At 44.8% G+C, this 23,356-nt stretch overlaps 2 protein-coding genes across 4 annotated transcripts in view; one reads left to right on the top strand and one right to left on the bottom strand.

Moving 5' to 3' along the window:
• Window positions 1-12,539: 12,539 nt before the first annotated feature.
• Window positions 12,540-21,745, bottom strand: COPS4 (COP9 signalosome subunit 4). The gene is made up of 10 exons (XM_058025089.1): window positions 21,596-21,745; window positions 20,385-20,464; window positions 19,507-19,658; window positions 18,414-18,517; window positions 17,518-17,671; window positions 16,276-16,426; window positions 15,780-15,950; window positions 14,092-14,207; window positions 13,669-13,753; window positions 12,540-13,175 (listed from the first exon to the last, which is right to left on the bottom strand). Exons 1-10 carry the CDS (start codon window positions 21,670-21,672, stop codon window positions 13,042-13,044), a joined length of 1,224 nt encoding a protein of 407 aa, XP_057881072.1. The 5' UTR covers window positions 21,673-21,745; the 3' UTR covers window positions 12,540-13,041.
• A 378-nt stretch (window positions 21,746-22,123) lies between these two features.
• LIN54 (lin-54 DREAM MuvB core complex component) overlaps window positions 22,124-23,356 on the top strand; it is a 39,212-nt gene continuing 37,979 nt past the window's right edge. For 2 of the 3 annotated variants that reach the window (XM_058024386.1, XM_058024384.1), the window contains exon 1: window positions 22,631-22,681. The gene's annotated coding sequence lies outside the window, so the exon portion shown is untranslated. Of the gene's footprint in view, window positions 22,183-22,630; window positions 22,682-23,356 lie in introns of those variants that run through there. The other variant, XM_058024385.1, reaches the window with a different exon arrangement.

Raw genomic sequence — 23,356 nt, 5'->3', positions numbered from 1 at the left:
ACCAACAGGGTTGATAATTAACAACCAAATTATAAAGCAGAAGTTAAGTTACCGTAATCCACGAAAGAGTTAAGCTTGGAGGCAAAAGATGAAAGAAAGCCTAGCAAAAAAACCTATGGTAGCTTGTTCAAAATGAATTACTCAGTCTAATGTTTGCCCTTTAAGTCATTCCAGACTTACTACAATATATCTGCTAGTGTTTTGGCCTCTAGATAACCTGCCTAGTAAATCAAAGCAAAACAGTGCATAATTAAAACCTAGTCTGGTTCAGATTATAGAATATACAATTTATTTTTACAAGTAAGAAGACAAACCCCATAATTCACTTGACATTTCACCACTCTCTTGAAATATAGTCTTTCCACTGGTGAAAATAAACTGCCTAGCAGCTGTGTTATATATTTTACCTAAATGTATATTTAGATCCATGATGTGCACAGTCTAACAGATTTGTAGCAGTTTTAAGGAGCAGAGACAGTCCCTACTCAGCTTTCACACAGGCAAGTTGGGAAAACATGGTAATAAATGGTAATAAATGGCATTTGGGTAAACAGAAGAACAGTAGAGACCAGCAGGATACTTCATTGGTACCATTTCATTGAGAAATAGCCTTTACCTTGTTTGGATTCCTTCATTCCAACCTGTGTCTGCAGGATCCCTGTGCTCAGAACCAGTGAGGTGCTAACAGCACAAATTTCACAGTTAAAATCCCAATGATAGCCTGAGCTCTGTAAACACAGTGGTTTGTACTGGATGGGATATCCAGGCAGAGCTGCTCATGTGTGTCTCAAGAATGCACCCTGCCAACACAAATTCTACCCTCAAACTCAGAATTTCAGATAAATCCCTATTATCTGGCTCATTTCCTACTCTCCTCAGTTCAGTTCACTTCCCTGCTCCATTGATGTTGAAAGCTCACAGGATCATTCTGTACATCCTTAGCTGGAATCCCAATTCCATGCATTTCCAATAGCTCCATGATTAAGCCTGGACACTTGATGGAAGATGCCAGAGAAAAGGGAATAGTCTCTGCACGTTCTTGTCCCCTTTTTTGTGTGTCCCACTCCATCACAGACCGAACAACTGCATCCTACTTTCCTCAGCCATAAGCAATGCTAACTGTGGCACATTTTGTACAGGTAACAGAACAGTTTCTCCAGCTATAAGCTTTGAGATAGCTTCTGCAAGGAAAACAAAACTTAATCCCAAAATAAGCAATCACCATCTTCTTTACAACAGCCCTCATCCCTGTTTGTCACTTGCTACTCCATGACTGCAGCAAAGTCTGTATTACACCAGAGAGAGAAGATGATTTCCTATTGTTCCTGTGTGACAATCTTTGTGTTACTGCTGTGCCTCAATTCCAGGGGAGCTCAGCTCACAGCCAGGCACCAGAGTCTGCTCTGTGTCTTCCACCTTGCCTGTGACAAGGAGCTGCTGGGAAGGCTTCAGATGGAAACAAGCCCTTGCTTCAGGCTGTTTTGTACATTTTCTGTATTGCTACCTCAAAGATCTCCTTGCAAACCAGGACTGCCCAGGAATTCTGACACTGTCAGTGCTGCTGACAAATTATATCACTTAAAATGGAAGGGGGGGAAGAATATTTAAATGATAAGGAAAGACCAATAGTCCTTAGCAAAACTTATTTGCAATAAATCACAATCTTGGGAACTGCTGAGTACCAGTGGCTCTGCTTTCTCATTAAAGTGTTTACTGCAGACAGCAGCCAAGTCAACCCCACAGAAATCATACCCAGAAACATATACAAGAAGAAATAACCTTTTTTGTCCCATTAGCCCTGTTCTGACATGTATGAACTATCTTTTTTGCCCTTTTCTACTGGCACATGTTAGTTACATTGGATCTGTTACCATCAACATCACATTTTCCATTCATATGAACAATCTGTGGCCTTCTCCCAAGCCTTGCTCTAAGGTGGTAGCAGAGGGTACCACCAAGGACAAAATCCAACAGTTTGCCCTCCAGTGGTGGGGAAATCCCTGCAGGGCATTTCTGATCTAACAAAATTCATCCCTGGCTCACATGTTATGTGTTTCTCACCTGAGGAGACTAGAGGATTGGTTATGGGCACAGAGCAACAGGCAATGCTCTGTGAGAAGCATCCTTGCTCCCTGACCACACTAAGCTCATTTGGGACACCTCATGTGTGCCTTTCTTCTCTGGTGCTTGGGAGCCCTAATTCAGGGGAGGTAGCTTTTATTTTTGAAACAAACCACCATCAAGAACTCTGATAGAGGAGAAATCAGGTTTTTCAAGAAAAATTCTTCATTACTATGTTTAAGAAAGGATCTTGTAGTCTCAGCTCAACAGCCCCATGGCTTTTCTGGCAGTCCCTAATGCACTAGACAGGAGGCTCCTGTGTGCAGTGAAATGATGCTCTCTCTGTGCTAATACTGGAAATAAACTATGACACCACTTGGAATCACTGGGTGTCATTAGGAGCTTAAAATGGTTCAGCACAGATAGGGAGCAGCAAAGGAGACCAGCTGCAGAGCACATCAAGAATGATCCATGTGACAAAGCAGCAAGTGTCTGAGAATGTTCTATGAAGTGTCCTGCTGCTAGTACTCAGGTTTCATGGCAGCAAATTGGTTGTTCAGTATTGTAGAACACAAAGAAAGGGTTCAAGAGGAGGGATGTCCAGGAGAAGATTCCTTCATCTTCCCCCAGATTGTTGTGCTAAGCATGATGCCATATGGTCTGGAATATCCCCTGGGTCAGCTGGGGCCAGTTTTCCCCTGTGTGTGTCCCCTCCCAAATCCTTGCACACCCCCAGCATCCTCGCTGGCAGGGCAGTACCAGAAGCAGAGAAGGCCTTGATGTTGTACAAGCCCTGCTCAGCAGTAACCAAAACATCCCTGTGTTATCAGCAGTGTGTTCAGCACAAATCCAACACACAGCCCCACGCCTGCTACTGGGGAGAAAATTAACTCTACCCCAGCCAAAACCAGCACACATGGAGACAGCAGCTTGTACATTTCAGAGAAACTAAAGCTCCTAATTAGCCATGCACAAAAACCAATTATGACATAGGATAGTTAAGAAAGATGAGATCAAAGCTGAATTGAGGTGAGCCAGAAGCCCATGACAGGTTAGGCACAAACCCCAGAATCCAGCACAGCCTCATTTACCCAGCTTGTCCTCAGGGCATAGCTGGGATTTGTCTATGGCACAGACACTGTGGGAAAACATCAACCTGAAACTGAAATCTGCTTCTTGCCACCTGACTGTCGCAAGGCAAAACCCTTGGCAGGCACTGGCACAGCTTCCTCCCTTGTGCTCCACTCCCAGGTGCCACAGGAGCCACTGTGTGATGGACTAAGGACCAGGGCAGCTTGCTGGGTCCTTGAAGTGGAAATTTCCACTGTGGGGCTCACTGCTGATTGAGGGAAAGCACCCAGCCATTTCACCCTCACAGGTGTGGAGGTGCAGCAGCCCTCCAGGTCACTGTGCACAGCAGCCATTTCCAGGGAACAAAAAACCAACTGTGTGGAAAACATGAATAAACCATAACCCATGCAAGGCAATAAAGAAAAGCCCTTATCACAAGCTGGAACAATAACACACCACTGATTCCTCAAGACATGCCCCAAAAACAAATAAACTGTTTAAAGGGTAACCTTTTAATGGGAAATAGCTCAGAAAATATTTTAGGTACTAAAACTGGTGCCATTTTCACAGTGCCCATTTGTGCTATCAGGATATTTTCTTTTTGGTTTCCTAACTCCCTTCTGCTGCACATCCATTAGCCTTGTGAGCCAATTTCAGTCAGAGATTTCTCACCTGCTCAGAACCAGGCCCATGTCAGCTTATTTCTGTGCAATTCCTCTCAAAATGTGCCCCCTTCCCTTGCAACACCAGCTTTGAGAAGTACAGTCCTGCAGACTCAAGCTGGGGTCTCCTTCTCAGGGACTCCCCACTAGAAACAGTCACTATTAATGTTTGATTAACAATCATTGTTAATCTTGCACATCTGTAGCACTTTGGGACACCTTTACAGCTGTTTCACTGGAGAATGGGGCACACTGGGCTGCCAGGGTTGTAACTCTAACCCCTCCAGAGCCATGTCCCAGTCACATGAAAGCCACAGGACGGGTTTATAACTGCACCTAGCACACAAAACAGCTGCTGAACACCCCAAACTAACAACCTAGTCACACTTGCTGTGAGGTGCAATCAGTGTTTCATTCCTGAAGCCCTTAAAATGTGAGCAAACAGATTCTCTTCCCTGAACTATCTAACTTGTAGAAATCCTAAGCTGGCTCTGTGGTGCTCTTGGGAAAAATCAATCCAGCTGAGTGCAAGGGGCTTCCCACCAAGATGGAACATATTTCATTCTGTGAGAATGCAGGGATTTGTTCTAGCCTAAGAATTGATTGCCAGCTATGGGTGAGAAAGAAAAGCCAACCATTTGCACAGATTCTCTCCTGTTTTAGTACAAGTTAATATCACAATCAGCAGCCAGGAGCAATTGCAGAATGTCAACAATGGAAGAAAATGCCTGACAGCTCTACAAGTGTGGGAAAAACAAGCTTGGAGGAGCAAATGGAAAAGCTTAAACCAACTTCTCTTAACTACCAGAACTGTTTAAGACCCTCAGGAGCAGGTCGCAGCAGCTGGTATCACTCTCTGAGACACTGGAGCAAAAATAAGTCATTGGTAATGAGCCCATTGCTTTGCTCCCAGCTCCCACAAGATGCACAAACACACCTAAACATCCCCAGTGCCTGCTGTCAGCACAGGTGGGCTTGTAAGAAACCCTTTGATGCAAGGGGGTTTTCTGCCATACCTCCTCTTCCAGCTGCAGCTTCCAGTAGGATTCCAGCTGGATTCCTCTGCACAGGCTGGGGCATGCAACAGCTTGGCAATGAGATTAATGGGCACAAGGCAACAAAACTGAGATCAGGGCAAAACCAGATCTGTCCTTGGGCAGAGAGAAGAGGAACAACTGGCTATGAAATTTTATGCCTGCACAACAGGACACGTAATTGAATTGTCAGTCATCTTTTTTCAATTAAAAATCATGCAAGAGTCCAGCGTGTGATGAAGCACTACAACTGATAATCCAATCTGTGTCCTTTAGAGGTCTCTTACCCATCTGTCTCCCAGAGGCTGTCCACACTGATGCCAGGAGGCAGTGTGCTGCTGGGATTTCATGACCAGCCTCAGTCCATAAATCATACTCAGAAAGAGCCAAATGCACAGGCTCTAGCTGACAGCAGAAAGCATTTCTGAACAATCCCACCACTCTGCTCACAGAGAGAACAAGGTAGCCCACTGCAAGGTAGGGCAGACAGATTTGAAAATCACCCACCTGCCCTTTGATGCTCCCCAGGGATCCAGATGGGTCACTCACCAGCCCTAATGTCTCTCACTAGAGGGGCAAGGCACAACTCTTATCAGCTTTTCACCCATGTTTGATAACTCATACCTCCCTGGAAAATGTTTTCCTGACTTGACTGAGGCAAGCCACGGCAACAATAGAGTGCCTCACACATGGCAATACAACTTCTAGCATCTCACTTTCTGATCAAGTAATTTAAATATGTATTTCATGAGTTAAAGTCAAGCTGTCAGATGAAATGTGATTACCTTATTGGAAAACAGAATGTAACCTTCCACTCAGACCCAGAGGTTGGTGCAGTTATTATTTGAGGCATTTGATTGCTTTGCTGTCTGGCCATAAATTTCTGATGCAGTTCTGCCTCAGATGCAAGCATCACAGAACAAAAACAATTAAAGGCTACAGCATGGCTGCTGTGCACAATTGGGTAAGGTACAAGTCTTTTCACCTTCAAATCACTTCTCAGATTGAGAAAGCTTAAGGCTTGAACAGACCCCCTGTAGGTCAGACAGACCCTTAAATTGCACTGTTGCCTTTGGACTAAACTCAGCCAGTATTAAACTGCCTAAGCCACTTTCCAGCCAGGCAGCCATTCTGGATTTCAGGACAGCAAAACAGTGGAAACCTACCCTTGCCTTTTGACAGCTATTTCCAGAGCTTAATTCCTGCTCTGAGGAGCTGCTGCTTTGTTTTCTCATTACAGCTGCATATTTCCATTTTTTACCCATTTGCTACTGCATCTCTTACCCTAGTTCTGTGAATATGCTTTGCAAGGAAGAAAATGGATAGTCAGTCAGCCACTCCAGGGACTTCAGAGAGAACTCAACAGCCTGAATTCCTCAGGTTCTCCCTAAAAACAATTCACCTTTTTTAAAATCGGTCTCACCACACTTTACTGTATTGTCCATATGTTTTAACACAGCTTTAAAAACACGCACAAATATTTCAGGCCTGTTTCTCTTAATGGCTTCATCCAGTACAAATATGCAGCACAAAAAGCAATGAAATACTGACACACCTGAGTCTAATTTGCATGCAGCCATTTCTATTTTGCATTAATGACTCCCCTCCACCCTGACTGCCTTCACTGTAGCACAGCACCCACAAACATCATTCTATCAGCTATTTGCTTGCAGACTGCAAACAAAAATGCTTAATTGAGGCTGCCTCTAACAAAAACTCCCAGCTGATAAGGATTCCTTAATCAACAGCCAGAATGACATCAGTTTGTTAACTCTTATCCTATTAACTCTGAACAGTTAATTCTTGCAAATCACAAGCACCTGTGAGGTTGGGTACCCCTTGTCCCCTGCACAATTACTTTTTTCAACCCTACTTATCTTGTTTGGCAGCATCTGTTCCCCTTTAAGCCAGATTGACCTACACTAATACATTCCCATCCTGTAGTTCTTTATTGAGTGAATCACATTTCTGTTTTGTCATATTTTCCCTGGGAATGCTGATAGGATAGCCAGCCTGTGGATGAGCCCTAAACTAATGTGAACTCCTAGTCCAGTGATCAACTCCCATCTGTTTATCTCTTCACATCTGCCACAAAGAGGAGAAGCAGCACTTACAATACAAAAGCAAATTCCAGCTCAAAACCACACATAAAAATTCAATGTAAATCTGGAGCAGATATTTTTTCACTGTGAAAACTGCAGCAACTTTTGCAAGCAACAACAAAAAATCCTTATGATCGTGTCTTGGGTCTTGAGTTCCCCCTACAGTACAAATACACCTTCTGAGGTCATGCATTCTGTACTAGCCCCACTGGCTGGGTGTGCATCCTGAATTCCCCAGCAGCCTCCAGGGAATTCGTAATCTTGCCCCCTCTGCTAACCCTCCCCTGGCTGGCAATCTTTATTCTGCATGGAAGGAAAAAGCATCAGATCAGAGCAGCTGCCCTCAGGTGAGGGGAGCAGGTATTGAGCTCCATTAGCGAAACCCCACAGATCAAAGCTATTGACAAGCTGCTGGGAAAGGAGGCTTACAAAGGCAGAGCTGGATTCCCAGCCCTTCACAAAGATGACAACAATGGAAATAGCACAGGCTGGGAGCACTTTCAAGTAACAAGACATCTTACAAAGACTATGAGAATTTGAAAGATTCTCTGACTACTCCTCTCTGGTTTTATCCATCACTGAAAAGTAGAAACACATCATAACAATTATCTATTTTCAGATAATAAGCATGCTAATTCAAAGGGGACAAACCTAGTCATAATGCTGTCTATAATGCCACAAGCTATGCAGAACCACAAGAAAATGCCACATCCAACACAAATGTACATGGCAAGGCAGTAGAAACTGGAGAAAGGGACTATTCCTCATTCCTTAGAACAGAGTATTATAGCTGCTCATGGACTTTGACCATGCAAAATAGTTACAAAATACTTCACATACCTTATTATTTAGCTCTAATTTTATAGTCAGTGCAGTACCTCGGGACTCTTCATATCTAGTAGAAACCAACTAGACAGACCATGCTGGAGAAACTAGTTTCTGTCCTTCCTGGTCCTTAAAAACCCTCTGAAACAGTCAGTGCCAATTGTTAGATGAGGCTTTAATGGTGATCAGGTGTGCAGCAACAGTGCCTATTTTGAAAGTAAAGTCACAGCAGCTGGGAAGTGTTTTGTACCCAGAAACAAAGCATCATACAGGCAATAGTGGGGGCATCATATACCCTGAAATATGGAACACAGTACCATGATTGCAGCATTTGAAAGCCAACAAAAATATAAACATGCTGGGATTCACCCAAAGCTGTGAGGTAACTGGTAACACATGTTTTCCTCAGTCCTTGCCCCAAACAATCCACACATGCTATGCTGTGAGAATACACCAATTGAACTGGTAACTGACCTGGTTCCAACCCCCCTGCCTTGGGCAGGAACACCTAGAACAGGCTGCTCAAAGCCCCTTCTAAGCTGGCCTTGAACACTTCCAGGGATGGGATATCCACAGCCTATCTGGGCAACCTGTGCTCAGTGTCTCACCACCCTCACACTGAGGAATTTCTTCCTAATATCCAATCTAAGCTTGCTCTCTTTCAATTTAAAGCCATTACTCCTGGGGTACCCCAGGACTGGACACAGCATTCTGAGTGGGGTCCCACCAGAGAGGAGCAGAGGGGCAGAATCCCCTCCTGTCCCTGCTGGCCACGCTGCTCTGGATACAGCCCAGGATACAATTGGCTTTCTGGACTGTGGGCACACATGGCCAGGTCATATTGAGCTATTTATCCATGAACACCCCCAAATTCTTGTCCTCAGGGCTGCTCTCAGTGCATTCTCTGCCCAGCCTGTGTTTGTGCTCAGCCCACCTGCAGGATCCTGCCCACCAGGCCTTGTTGTTCTTGAGGTTCACAGCTCTCACAGCCCCACCTCTGAAGCCTGTCAAGGTGCCTGTAGATGGCTTCCCTTCCCTCAAAAGTCATAATTTCCAGTTTACATTGTTGCAACAAAATGAATGCTGCGCACTCACTATGAACCTAGGCTGACCCCCTGCTTTTCAGCCTGATGTTCTTAGTCTGGCAAACTCCTTTACTTTGTTTTTGGATTATCTTTTGCAATAAATAACAAAGTTAGAATAGTGACTACTAAAGAATAAAAACATCATTTTATAGAGAAGTCATTTATCATCTGTAAAGTGAAGTCCCTAAGCCTTAAAAAAAAAAAAAAGGAAATAGATTTGCATGGGTGTTGTCCCCCTAACAGATTACTTACATTGTTTTCAGGTTTCTTCATGGAAAAAAACCAAACCCGAAATATATCTAGATAAATGTAGCTCATTGTACTAAGATTTTAAAAAAATAATTAATAAGGTCTTAGTATTAGTTATAATACTAAGACCTTATTAATCCCAAATTCAGTCCCACATTAAAACATACTATGTATTGTTAAAACATACTATATATTGTTTTGATCATCCTGCGAGCCCTGGGGTAATTTTTACTCCCTTACTCTGAGCAAAGTTCTCTTTTTGTCATTTTTAGCTTGGGTGAAGGGAAAACTGTCTGGTACAAGGGGACAGTAAGTTGAAGTCAAGAAGCACAACCTCAGCCCTGCATGTGGGAACAAGCTTTGTAACCTGCTCTGAATGCAGCTGAAGGCTCACAGATCCAGAGGCCAATTCATTTGCTGTCGTCTGCTCGCTACGGATGAGCGGAGTTTAATCACAGAACAAACCCGGGAATATCCGTGCTGCTGTTCCAGGCTCTGGAGCCTCCCGCGGGTTCTGTGCGCTCCGCTCTCCATCTAGCGGGGAGCTGCCGCCTCCGGATCCCGGCTGGAGCAGGGAGCATCAGCCGTGGGGAATGGGCTCGGGGGGGTGGCACTGCTCGGTACTCACGTTTGGTAAGGAAAAACCCGCAAACATCCCTGTCGGAGCGGCCGGGAGCCGCACTGCCCCGCCCCGGGCTGTCACGGTTCCGGGGAGCCGAGGGTGCCCGCTTGGGCACACTCACACAGGTTCCCCCGCTGGCTGGAACCCGGCTTCCCCACAGCCATGTCCCACTCCTCTGCATCCTCAAAGAACCTCTGATATATATATATATATATATATATATATATATATATATATACTATACCTACTGTGAAAGTATAATCACATATTATACTTTATTAATTATACTGTATATTATACAGTTTTATATAGCATGTTTTATATAGCATGTATTATATATACAGTGTATATATATATACAGTATATATATTGTATTATATATTATATATAGTATATACAGTATTATATAGTATATACAGTATAATATTATAATCTACAATATCATAATGTTATAATAATTTATATTTTTATAATATTAATCATAATTTATATATTATTCTATTATAATATATAGTATTATAATATACAGTATTATACTTTATTTATTAATTTAATGTTGGTGCATCAACACCATAACAGCTGGAGTTGTGCTTCCAACAAGCACACTTGAACAAAGCATTATACTTTCACAGTATATATATATATATATATATATATATATATGTAATACTTTCACAGACATTTACACTTTCACAGTCATTTACATTTTCACAGTCTGTGTGCCCGTTCCAGTGGTGATATTTAGTCTGGGATCTTTTTGCTGTTTATTAGCTCCTGCTGAGTCTCAGGGTGACCAGTCACTCCTTGGCATGGTCACAGCCCCTTGCTGGGAGCCCCTGGCATTCCCCCCACCCAGGGCACAGCCTGTAGCCACCATCACTATGTGTATTCCTCATCAACTCTGTTTTAATTGAGCATTTACTTCTGTTTTAATCAGCATTTTACTTCAAGGAAAAAGAAATAAAAAGAAAACTTTCAAGGTATTGAACCACTGCCCTTACAAGTAATAAACGTAACAGAATTAAGGCAAACAAGATTGCCATGGAGTGGTAATGATTATCAATACAAAATCATGAAGGATTCTCGGAAGTCACTCATTGATCAACTGTTAGATCACTTAACTACTCATCTAATGTGAGGATGGTGAATCCAGTTTTCCTTACCTAAAACTGTTAACTGCAGAATAAGAAGTAAGTAAGAGAGTGTATAGCCCCTCCCATTTATGTTCCTATTTGGATTTTTGTGAGAAAACGTTAACACTTCCATGTCAGGTTGCATATCACATGCCTGTATCTCCAGAGGGTGGACTGATAGCACTGAGCATACTTTCCCCACTCTTCAAGCTCTGTGCATATATATAATATATTGGACCAGGTGTTCCAAGCCTCTCCCTTTCCAGGTTTCTGTAATGCCTCTAGCATGGGCTGGGCAATGCACTACAGCACTGTCTGCAGGTAAATGCACTTTAATAAATTAGATCTTCCCTGCTGATGTGAAAATTACACTCCCCTTCCACAGCATTCCTGCTGCATGACATACTCTAAATGCTGCATGTGTCAAGGCTACAGGTTCTGTCCCTTGTGTGTTCATCCTTGCTGGAGGTGGCTCTGCTTTCCCCACCTGTCCCTGGCTCACCACAGCATTCCCAGGCTAGAGCTGGCCTATGTTGGGGCCATCAGAAAAATCAGTCTGTGGCCTGAAATATGCATCACCCAAGGTCATCTTGGTTTTGAGGCTTGAGTTGGCCACTTCAGGTCTGCCCTTTCAGAAATGGTTCAGTAGAACTGTTTACTGCTTTCCAGCAGTCAGTCCTGGCCCACAGGGAGAAAAGGTTCACAAGACAGCTGTGAACACACACAGGTATGGCTTTTTAGGACTGGATTCTCCTTTAAGTACTGGACTGAAGCAGCAAATAACCTAAATGGGAATGTACATGAATGGCATGCATGGCACACCCCCATCTGCAAAGGGCATGCTCCAGAAGAGCTCTGTGTAGAAGTCAGAGCACAAGCTAAAAGAAAAACAACAGGCTCCAAACTAATAGTGACTGTGTCAGCACTGCTCTTGAAGGGAGAGAAAATTCTCAGCCAGTACCACTTTGAACAAGTTAAAAGTAATTTCCCTTGGAAACTGGTGGTCAAAATACCCTTCAGCCTACCCCCACAACTTATCACTTTGCTCTTACTTTTATGATGCTGTTGTACTAAGATGTGCAGCACTTGCACAGCAAAGAAGATCATAATCGAGTCTACACTCACCAGACAGTTTATTACTGAGTAGTAGTGCCAACACACCTCAAAACGAGGCACTTCTTTACAAACAGTGACAAGTGTAAGTATAGCAGTGTGCATGCTGCTCATTCCTGTTTAAAGATTTTGATTTAATGGCAATGAGTTTCTGCTGTGCTTGACATCCTGAAACTTACTAATTCCTTTCTTCAGGGATGTTTGCCTCATCAGCCAACTTGGTTTTGTTTCTCTAAGCCCTTAAAGAACTGAAAAATATGATGGATCCAGGGTATGGAGCTGGACATGCAACTGAGTGGATTATTGAGTAGATGGAGTTTCCAACAGACTGGAGATAAGCAAGCACAGAAGCCTCTGAAGATTTGTCTTGTTTTTTAAATGTTTGTATCTGGCAAAGCACAAGGATGGGTAAAGAGTGCCCAACTCCAGACTGATAAACATCAGAAGGGACACTTCCATACTTCATTGCTGTGCATAAGCATTTCAAGTTAGTCCTGCCTATCACATGACACTTTGACTTGCATTTCATAAGCAAAAAGAGGAAAAAAAAGGTTTTCATTTAACATTTTCAGGAGCTGAAAATGCGATTACAAAAATCTGTTTTATTTCAAGTTACTGTTTAAGAAAAATATGAAAACAAAACCAAAAAACCCAAAACCACAGGTCCTTACAACACTTAAACCAAGTGGCTTATCTCAGCCTTTATTAGAATAATTACAACTAAAAGAAACATGGTGCTTCTATTTTCACAGCAGAACACGCACCATAGGAAGTAATGAGCTACAAAGCTATAGCAATACAGTGGAAAAAAATAAAATTAAATAAACCAAACCCAAAGCTTGCTGCAGACATTACAGCTTCTTTAAAATGAAAACCACAGGGCAGAGTGCAAGGCAGAGGCAGCAAGAGCATCGAGCTAAGCTCAGAGAACTGGGAGCCTGTCACACCAAACACGGGATCAGCCAGCTGTGTCCTAAGCCACAGTGAAAGCAGCAGGTGGGCAAGTGAAGATGGTGTTGTGTTTGTTTCCCAGTCCTGCTCAGCTCCCCCTGCCGGCACAGTAGGCAGGTGACAGCGGGCACGGTCACTGAGCCATCTGTGCCTCCATGGCCTGTGCTGTCCACTCAGGGGCTGTCTGACTGATCTTCTCCAGCAGGTTGTTCACCTGGAAACACAGGGACTGAATCTGCTTGTCCCAAGTTGGCAAAGCTTCACGGGCTGAAAAGAAAAAACAACCAATACTGAACAAAGTAAGTCTTAGCAATTCCCTTGCCTTGTCAACTGCAACCTTTCCTTTTGCCACTGCCCTCACCGAGCTCACAGAGGAAGCCTTCCCTGCAGTGACACCAGGATCACTTCTGTACTCAAAGGCTGCAATTATTTTGGCTGCACGTTACAAGCCTAACTCCTGCACTGAAGCAGAGTGGAACAGTGAACTTCCTGGTAAACCTGTTCTCAGAAGGAGACTGATGGAATAAATTCACTCTTTCTGTGGGTAAGAGGATGCAAAGCCCTCTGCAGGGAGTAGGGGAGGTGTCAAGGTTGTCCTTTGTGGCCAACTCTGCCACCTCCTGGCTACAGCAGGACGAGCAAGCTCACTTCAGGCAGAAGGGATTATTAATAAACCTAATTTCCTGATCCTGGCAGGAACCACCTCAAAAGCTCACTCTGAAAGATGCTAAAAAATAAATTATACTGTGGTTGCACTTACTCTCAAAGTGAACAATTCCATCAATCTGATCAATAAATCCGTTCATGCGACCCTCAGTTATCATCTGAGATGCAATCTTCTCTGCCTAGAGTAACAAGGAAAGATGTCAGAAACTTAGTCCATTCTCAGAGGAGTTAGAAATTATTCACACTTAACAGTCTTATGGGTTTTTAACAACACAGGGGGGGAAGGAACCTACAGACAGCACTCATTAAATGATTAGATAAACTATCAGTGGCATCTAACTCCACTGTTGCTCATTCCACATTGTGCTGCTCTCTTAAGATGTGCTGAACACTTCACCTTCCTTGTAACACAGAATGTTTAATCATTCCCTAATTTTAACTAGTTTTCCTAATATTTATCACAGATGTTTTCTCATGCCATTCATGCTCCTTGTTTAAAAAGGTAGGAAATGGATACCTTGGCTGCAGGGATCTCTAGTAATGCTCCAAGCTCTTCAAAGGTTATGTTGTTGTAAAGTTTGCTTGCAGATAGTAAGTTGTGTTCAATAACAGCTCTGTCCAGAATACTGGAACCTTTAGGGTTAGATGAGGGAAAAAAAACCCCAAAACATTACTGTAAGATTGACAGATTGGTTTTTACAGTAGAGCAAATGAAAAAATGCTTTTTTTTTTTTGAAGTGTTACATGTGCAGAAGGTCCAGATGCATCTGCCTTGCATCCCTGTTAAGCTGTGCAGAGACAGCAGACAGAAACAAATGGATGGCACATGGCTGATTTTAAAGCAGATAAACTCTTTATTTAATTTCTAGAGTAAGCAAGGGGAGCCCTTGCTACAAGACTTACTGTCTGAATTGAGGGGGTTTGACCTCCTGTGATCCTAGCCTGACAAATGGAAAGACCATTGGGGGGTTTTCTTATTGTTCATTATGGCTCTTAGGGGTACAATTAGCCTCTCTCTTACTCTGCTTGTGATAAATCCTTATCTGATGTCTCTTCCCTTGACTGAACAGTTTTCAACAATAAAACTCATTTGCCCCTTAACTTCTAGCTGAAGATAAACACATTATTAAACAGCAGCTAACCTGCATTCTTAAAGGACAAACAGTACAGGTTATAAATAAACAACAAAGTCACAAAGGGAAGGAATGCATCATATATTGCTAGCAAGTACCTTTAACCCAGTTTTCACTTCTACAAGTACATGGTTACTTATTATTCCTTAATCAACAGTTATTTTTTACTAGGAAGATTTTCCTGATTCAGAGGTATTTCATGTTTATGTATTTTTCCACTTTTATATTCTTCCAGTCAAGAAAACTGAGACCAGTGTGTTTAGCATACTAGTTAAATCATTACTTGACATTTTTTCTGACCTAGTGTCACGTCAGTGGAGATGTGTGTGAGGTCCAAACCATCCCCTCACTATGTCAGGAAGCCGTTCCAATAAATGTATCATCAGTACAGACCATTTATGGCTGCATGCCTGTCATGGGTTTCTGGGCACCCTACTCTCAACAGTGCCTGAGAAGCTCAGGAGGACAAAGCAACACTGGAAAGTTGTCAGTGATGAGGACTGTACAAGGACACGGAAAGAAAATGTGACAAGTTATCTTCCAGACAAGTATTTTAAAACCTTAATGGCAAATCAGAAAGATTAACTACATCTAAGTAGCTTTACTATCTAACTATACATGCTGAAAAATATTTCTCAAATGATGATATAACAGTAATAAATTCTTTTCCATGACCCTTCTTGACTGATTTGGGAGGTCTAACTCCCATAGATGAACACCTAGCATTACAAGGTGTAGGGGGATACAATATAAGAAAATAAAGGTAGTATAGAAAGTAATCTTACCCCCTAGAGAGTTGCAGCTGGGTTAATTATTAGAGATTGGGAACAGGCCTGATTTTAACAGGCCACAGCTGCAGCCAATAAGAAGAGTGTTATAAAAGAGTGGATTGGTTGGTTGAGAGGAACTGCAGTCAGTTGGCTGCTGAGAGGAAGAGTCAGTGCCTAGAGGAGCTGCCCACAAGAAACACCAAGGAGGTACAAAAGTCTAGTAAATTGGAACCCTTGCAATGTCATGACAATAGAATTCTTGCGCTATAATGACAACAACAAGGTTTTAGAGATGTGTGTACCATCAGCTGTAGTCGCTTTCTGGTGAGGCATTAGCATGGCTGCAAACTCTTGCAGTTGATTTCCACGGATAATTCTGTCCAGATACATTTTCTCCAAGATCCCATAGGCTGCAAGCTGCTGGCATCTCTCATCCTTGAAGAGAGTTGCAAGCATGCGGGAACGCTGTTGTCCTAGGAAAGACAAGAGGAATTCTCATACCTGACCACCAAAACACTGAGTACTTAGAGGTAAACAGCAGGAAGTTATCTTTTTTCCCCAAGGCGTGCAAATAACAGCCAACAAAGCTCTACTTAAGGAGGAATTTGGTTGTGCTCAGTTCACAAAGGCAAAGACACTGAACTAATCCAACTCTGAGCTAACAGTCTGCCACCATGTAATTCTGACATCGTGGTCACAACTTTGGATTCCTCACCAAATCTCAGTAATAGAAGTAATACACAAGCTGACTTGCTCCAGGGAAAATCCTTTTACACAGAATGGTAAGGTGTATTGTACCTGCTGATGCCAAAATAGTACAATGCAGGGCATGTTTCAGTGCCTCCAGGCGCTCAGTCTCATGAACAATGCTCTTGTAGGACAGCTCGTTGTACCTCTGGGCAGCCTCAATGAACTTCCTTCTGTAGTCGAGCACCCGAGCATAGCAAACCTAGAAAAGAAGCATAGCTCAGGAAAAGCAAAGCAGCAGAGGAGGCTGCAGAAGACAGGTGTGTAAAAACTGCACACTGTCAAATGATAGCTTCCATAAATACTGCTTTTCTGCTTCCTGGGGAAAGGTGTGCCTTCAAAGAATTAGCTTGACTTGACAAGTCCTTGCTGAAGTATCAGGGAAATCAATTGCAAGGGCATTTCCCACCACTGCTCACATGTTAAACATTACAAATATTGAAAAGCCAAGCACTGAGCCTAAGTAATTGAAATATTCTACAGCTGATACTGTACTTGTGTGAGTTTCCCCTTCGCTACTGGCACTGACAGCAATTTATGTTTCAAGTATTTGCTTTTCCCTTTCAGCACGGGAACACCACCTAAAATTTCTTCCTTCCTTTATGCTTTTTTAAGATTCACAGAAAATATTTGCACTTTCAACTGAGTGCACACTTCAAAATGTAATAAGGGATGAAGAAAAAAGGAAAGGGAAATCCAACAAACAAAAACCACCAGATGCTGACTTACTGCTCCTGGCACATCTGAATTTTAAACACCACCACACCTGACCAATTCTGTTACACTTAGTCATCACTGCTCCTCACTTACTAAAATGGTTTGAGAAATTTGTGTATGAACTATGTACACTGTAAACCCACAAAAAAGCAGGAATGTCAGCAGTTAATTTACTATTTAAGACTTTAAGCTACTTTTATGTATGGAATTTATTTAATTACTTGGGGGTGGGAGGACTACTACTGTCTCTAATATTGTATGCAATTTTTCCCCTCACTTAGATTTATAGACAAAGGTGGAGGCAATATTTCCAAAAGTATTTCAGATGCTTTTTAGCCTACTTTTATTTTCTATCAGTAAAGCTGGCATTTAAGGAATCATTACATATTTCTCTCTAAATGGTAAGGAATGACTTGTTTAATAACTGCTGAGTTGTGTCTCTCAAGCTCCCAAAACTAGCTTTTCCCTCTTTGTCTTTTTTTTCATGATGAAATTTTTAATGGCACTGCATTAAGACATCTTAATGTGGAAATGTCTCCCTTTAGAAAGAGAAAGTAATAAAGCAGGTTATACAACCTTATAATGGATTTGCAGCTGTTCATTAGTTGATTCATTCTGAAGCAGGGAAGCTCGGTTGATGTAAGCTTCTGCTTGAACTGGGTCATCATCCTCCAGATACAGCCTGGCAATTTTCAGGTAGGTCTCAAGTTTATAATCTACATTGTACTGCCTGCAGAGGAAAGAAAAAAGCAAGTGCTCAGAGTTGCTCCAGAACTACCTGTGCTCTTAGCAGCTTTAACATTTCTTATGCTTCTTAAGCACTTGGCATCATTTGCTTTACCCTGCTTTCTTCTGCCCCACTGCCAAATTAGTGCTTTCTGTACAAAGTAAGGGAATTTGAGATAAATGCCAATACAGAACTGGCTCCTGCAAACAGCAGCTGAAATAATGCTGCCCACTGAGACACAAATGCACACTCTCATAATCTGTTTATTGTGGACTGGAAGTTTGCTACCAGTGGTGAGCCACTTAAGAATCAACCTTGCAGTGCAACATATAGGTGCTAAGTAGGCAAAACCTACATCAATTCCTTCTATGTGCACAATGAGAAAGGGGGAAGGACTGCCAGAGAAAACTAACTGCAAGGGTTCTACAGGTAAAAAACCTAAACAAACCAAACTGAAACAAACCCCACCTCACAAGCACACAAAAGAATCTCCAACTGCATTTGTTAACATCCAAATCCAGTTATAAACTATGTCTTCATTTTAAACTGAGAAGGTGGACACATTAAAAAACTGACACCTTCCAATAACCTTAGAAACAATTCTGCAAAATACTATTAAAAATACTTGCTTATCAATAACACTAATTAATAGTGGGTAGTTTCTGGAGCAGCAAACGCCAAAATTCTCACTTGCTGCTCTAGTTCAGAGAGAGCAGTTAACACCACAGAACTGAGTGTCACATACTTCTGCCCTGTTTCCAAAGGGATCCCCACCAACACTTGTGCTGCATTTCTCCAGTCTTCTTCTTTCTCATAGATTGATGCAAGATGTTGCCTTATTGAAGCCACCTGAAGGACAATAAAATCAACAGCAAAAGTAACCATCATTTACAGAGCTTTTACAAAGGTGAAACAAATCTTGCAAGAACTGGAGCACCAAGAGTCACAATCCATTTCTTGCAGTTACATCTCATATCATGCCTGTGAGGTAGGAATGGCATGATCTGTGCTTAGATCCTCATGAGAAACTTCTGCTTTGGAGAGCAGCTGTCAGCAGGTAAAGCATCAGTGCTTACAACCTGGGTTTTTAACTGGAAGTGTGGGTAAAAGCAAATAAATCATCTGATGTAGCTGATTTAATTTATGCACAATCATGATGACATACATGCAAGCCTGTTTAGCTCAGAGTAAAAGCTGCTTAAAAAAGATAAAGAGAAGCAAAATAAAAATAATGGCAGAAACTACCTTGACTTTCCACTTCTATACTAGATCCTAAGGGATTTTTATATAAACAGATGATACTGTGCATTTGTACAACAAAACATAGAACTGAACTGAAAAAGCAGAGCAGCATATTTAGTAGTTAAGCAGAGTAAGATTTCAAGAAAATATTTTTTCACGGTAAAATGATTATGGCTAAAATAAACACACAGAGAAATTTGATTTATTTTGAAACAAAGCTATTTTTCAAGGTGCATGCTCTTCACACCACCTGTTTCACTACTTGGGTGAAAGGCAATACAGTGAGTAGCAGCCTGTCTCTCCAGACACCTCCAGCAGCTCAAGGACTGTTTCACTGGAACAAGGCAATTACTGGAAGCAGAGGAATTACATGTCCATCACCATGATGAAGTGACAGTCTGTAATCTTTGCACAGTCCTAAGTGCTCTCTGCATTTAGCTCAGGTTTTCCATGCACAGGACTGAAAAACTGGACTCTAAGTAGAAATATCTGTTTTGAGCAGCTTTTTGCAAGGTTTGAAATAGTCAGCAGACAAGGAGGGGAAAGACTAAAGCCAAACCCACAAGCCAAGATCAATTTCACCATTGATGTCTCACCTGTTCTTCAAATGAAATAACTCTGGGCTGTATCTTTTCCAAGGTGAAGTGGTAAATTTCTTTGGCTGTGCTGTCAGGCAGACTTGGAAGATGTGTACAGAAATCTGTCAGCAGCTGCCGTGAGATCACCAGACTGACATTCTCATTCACCACTGGTTCAGAGGTGCACAAAAGTAAAACACAGAATGGATGCAGTATTTTTCAGTGCCTTCACTACAGGTCATAATTTGCTTTTACATTAAATTTGAATATTTAAATTTTAAAAACTATGCAAGTGAAGGGGATTTTATTTCCTTTTTTTATAAAGGTGGGTTTTTCTATTCTTTCAGAAACTGTTTACACTAGAGGTCACCAGAGTTCTAACCCCTGACAGATAAATGAATTGTTCACCTTGATTTACAGTTCTCAGTTGCTGAAATATCTTGGACAAAGTACTTTTTTGAGCTAAATCTCACTAAGCTTATTCTCAACTTTAAAAACATTACAGGAGATATAATTTACAGAGATGTTCCAAACACCCAGTACAACACACAAAAAACCCAAACCCTAACAATTTCTTGGCAATTTCACAAATCTGTGAAGAAGGAGGCTGTCAGTTTAAATACCACTTGGCATCCAGTACCAACTCCAGCACTCAACAGAGACAGCTCTGTTTTCACCTTCCACTGCTGACAGGTTGGAAAGCTGTAATAATCACAAAGCTTACAAATCCATTCCCTCTTCACTTCTGAATGTGCTGGTGAGGGCTCCTCTTCCAGTTGTGTCTGAGCTCCAACAGGACAAAAATATATTGCATTTACACAGCTAACAAATACACAGCCCCACAGACCTCTGGCCTCCACTCAGTGTACAACCACTTACACCACTTATGCACTTACTTGCTTCTACAAAAGCCTTGAGAGCTTCAAGCTGCTCTGCACCCGACAGCTGAATGGCTTTTTCCAATATCTGACGGTATCTGTCCATAAATAAATTTTAAAAAGGTTAAAAACCACACATTTTTTCACTAAGAACTTCTGCCTCTCTGTGTACTTTCTATGTCAGAGCCCTATTCTTGCTCATACTTTCTACACCGTGAGGTGGCAATTCTCCAGTTTGTTCCCAAGTGTCACAAACGTTCACCTACAGTTGGTACCTGGCTCTTCTTAAATCCCAGGACTGGATTCTCAGGTAACAGAGCCCAATCATTTAGTTATCCAAGAACATATGTGCAATTTTGGAAGTTTAAAACAAACAAATAAAAATTTTTAAAATTTATCAAATGCCCAGGATAGTGCATAGAAAAAGTAATGAAAACTGTGCTGCTCATAGATTCAGATTAATCGATGTAGTCAAACATACAAAATGCCACATTCAATGTGACTGAGAAATAGTGTTGTAATAAATATTATGTTACAGCCACTTGACACCAACACAGGTGTACTCCACGTGTTTTCAAGTGTTTATTCCTGCAAAACACAGCAAGTTCTCTTTTCTTGTTTCAGCAAGCTAACGAAACTTTGCCTCAGTATGTGTGAAGTATTACATCCGCGTGGAAGCCACGTTTTGAGGGGAAATTTCCAAGGTTTTACACGAAAACCCTAAAAGTGACACAGCCCCGCTAGAACACAAGCAGGTGGCCAGGGAGGCAAAGAATTCCCGGTGACAGATCCGCACCTGGCGGGACTCCCGGAGCGAAAACCTCCGTGACACATCGCGCCACGAGCTCAACCCCTCAGGGCTGCCGCCCAAAACACCTAATGACAATGGCAGTAATAAAATGGCAATAATAAAACGGCAATAATTCTTAATAATAACCAGACAGTCGCTGGTACATCCATGGCAGCAGAGGAAAACAAACTCCCCGGCCTCTCGCTGTAGCACACCCAGGGGCAGCAGCTGAGCCTTGAGGGGGCTGAGCGGACCTGCCCGTGAACGAAAAAGCTACACAGCCATGAGGTGAAACCTTCCTATCTCGTTTTTATTCGAAGAAACGCGGCCACAGGGCACGACCCACCCTCGCAGCGCACGGCGCCCCCTCACCCTGCGGGCGGCTCGCACCCTTCGCCCAAACGCGGGGAGGTGGCGGCGGCGGCGCCCGGCAACTCACTTTCCGGCCAGGTCCTTGTGGGAGCCGCTGGAGTTCATCAGCTGCGCCAGGTCCTGCCTCACCGCGCCCGCCGCCATCTTGGGAGCCGCCTCCTCCTCCCACCATGGAGCCGCGCGCGCCGGCGGGAGGGAGGGTGCGTGTCACGTGACGGGGAGAGCGCGCAGGCCGCGGGAGGGGGGGCGCGGGCGGGCCGGCCCCACGCGCGGTTCGGGGAGGGGGGCGGGATATCCCACGGGGTTATCCCACGGGAATTACACCGCGAGTGGGATACGGCCGGACCGGACCGGGCCGCCGCCACCGCCTCCTCCTCCTCCGCGGGTGGTGCCCGCGCGCGGCCCCGGAAGCGGACGGCGGGGCGGGGCGGTCCCGGAAGCGTGGGGCGCTGCGCCGGCGGTTGCCAGGGCGGCGCGGTATTATGGGATGCGGCGGGGGAATGGCGCGGGGCGCGTGATTTTGAACAAACGCGGCGGCGGGATCGGCGCGGGCGCGGCCGCCGCCGCCGCGGCCGCCGGGAGCGGCACCGGGGGGCGCCGGCACCGGCCGGAGGCATCGCTAGCGGAGGGAGGAGAAGAGCGCCCGCCCGCCCGGTGAGTGTGAGGGGCGGGAAAGCGACGGCGGGAGGACAGGGAAGGGGGCGCGGGCACGGCTGACAGCCGCCTCCCGCCGGGAAAGAACAGGCCCGGCCTCGCCGGGCGCTCTCCCCGCGGCGGGCCGGGCTCCCGGCTGGCCCCGCCGGCCTCCCCGGGATAGCGCGGACAGTCGGTCCCGGCCGCCACTCCGCCGCGGGGGTGCCCGCCCGGCGCGTCCCTTCCCCGCCCCGCCGCTCCCCGGGGTCAGCTGCGCCCGGAGCCGCGGCGGGGTCACGGCGGCCCCGCGGCGCGGCCAGGCTCCCCCTCGGAGCGGGGTCTGCGCGGGAGCCGCCGGTGCGGAAGGGGTTGGGGTTCGCGGCTCGGGGGCGGCGCCGGGGCGGGGCGGCGGGGGCAGGTGCGGCGGGGGCGGGAGCGGCGGTGACGGGCTGAAAATGGCGGATCTTTCGAAATACGGCGGCGGCCGGCGGCGCTGACGGGCCCGGGCCGCCCCCGCCAGGTGAGAGTCGGCCCGGGGGGCGCGGGGACAGCGGCCGCGCTGGCCGCACCGCGCGGGGCCCGCGGCCGCCGGGGCAGGCGCGCCGGGCCGGGAGCTGGCGGGGCCCGGCTGCCCGGCCCGGGGACAGCCAGTCGGGCGGCTCCGGGGCCCGGGCGGTGTGCGCCGGCCGGGAAGAGCGGGTCGCTCCCGGGGAGCCGTGCCGGACGCGGCCGCGGCGGTGTCAGCGGGATGCTCGCTCCGGCCGTGCCCGCGGAGCGGGTGCGGTGCTTGCTCAGCTCAGCCCGTGCCTGGGCGCACCTGTGGCCCGAGCGCGCTGCCCGGCTGGGGACAGCACCCAGGGAATGTGGCCGCCTCTGGCCTCCGCAGTACGAGATAAACAAGGAGCTACTGGAAAGGGTCCAGTGGAGGCCACGAAAATGATGAGGGATTTGGAGCATCTCTTGTATGAACAGAGATTGTGGGAGCTGGGCTTGTTTAGTCTAGAGAATAGAAGACTGATGTCATTAATGCATATAAATATCTCAGAAATGGGTGCCAAGAGGATGGTGGCAGAGTTTTTTGGTGGGGCTGAGCAGCAGGATATGGATAAGTGGCCATAAGGAAAAATACAAGAAGCTTCACCTCAACATGAGAAAGAGCTTTATGTTGAGGGTGGCAGAGCACTGGAACGGGCTG

This window comes from Melospiza georgiana, chromosome 5 (genome assembly GCF_028018845.1).
Source record: "Melospiza georgiana isolate bMelGeo1 chromosome 5, bMelGeo1.pri, whole genome shotgun sequence".
Classification (NCBI taxonomy): Eukaryota; Metazoa; Chordata; class Aves; order Passeriformes; family Passerellidae; genus Melospiza; species Melospiza georgiana.
This window is presented reverse-complemented; position numbering and strand designations above follow the sequence as displayed.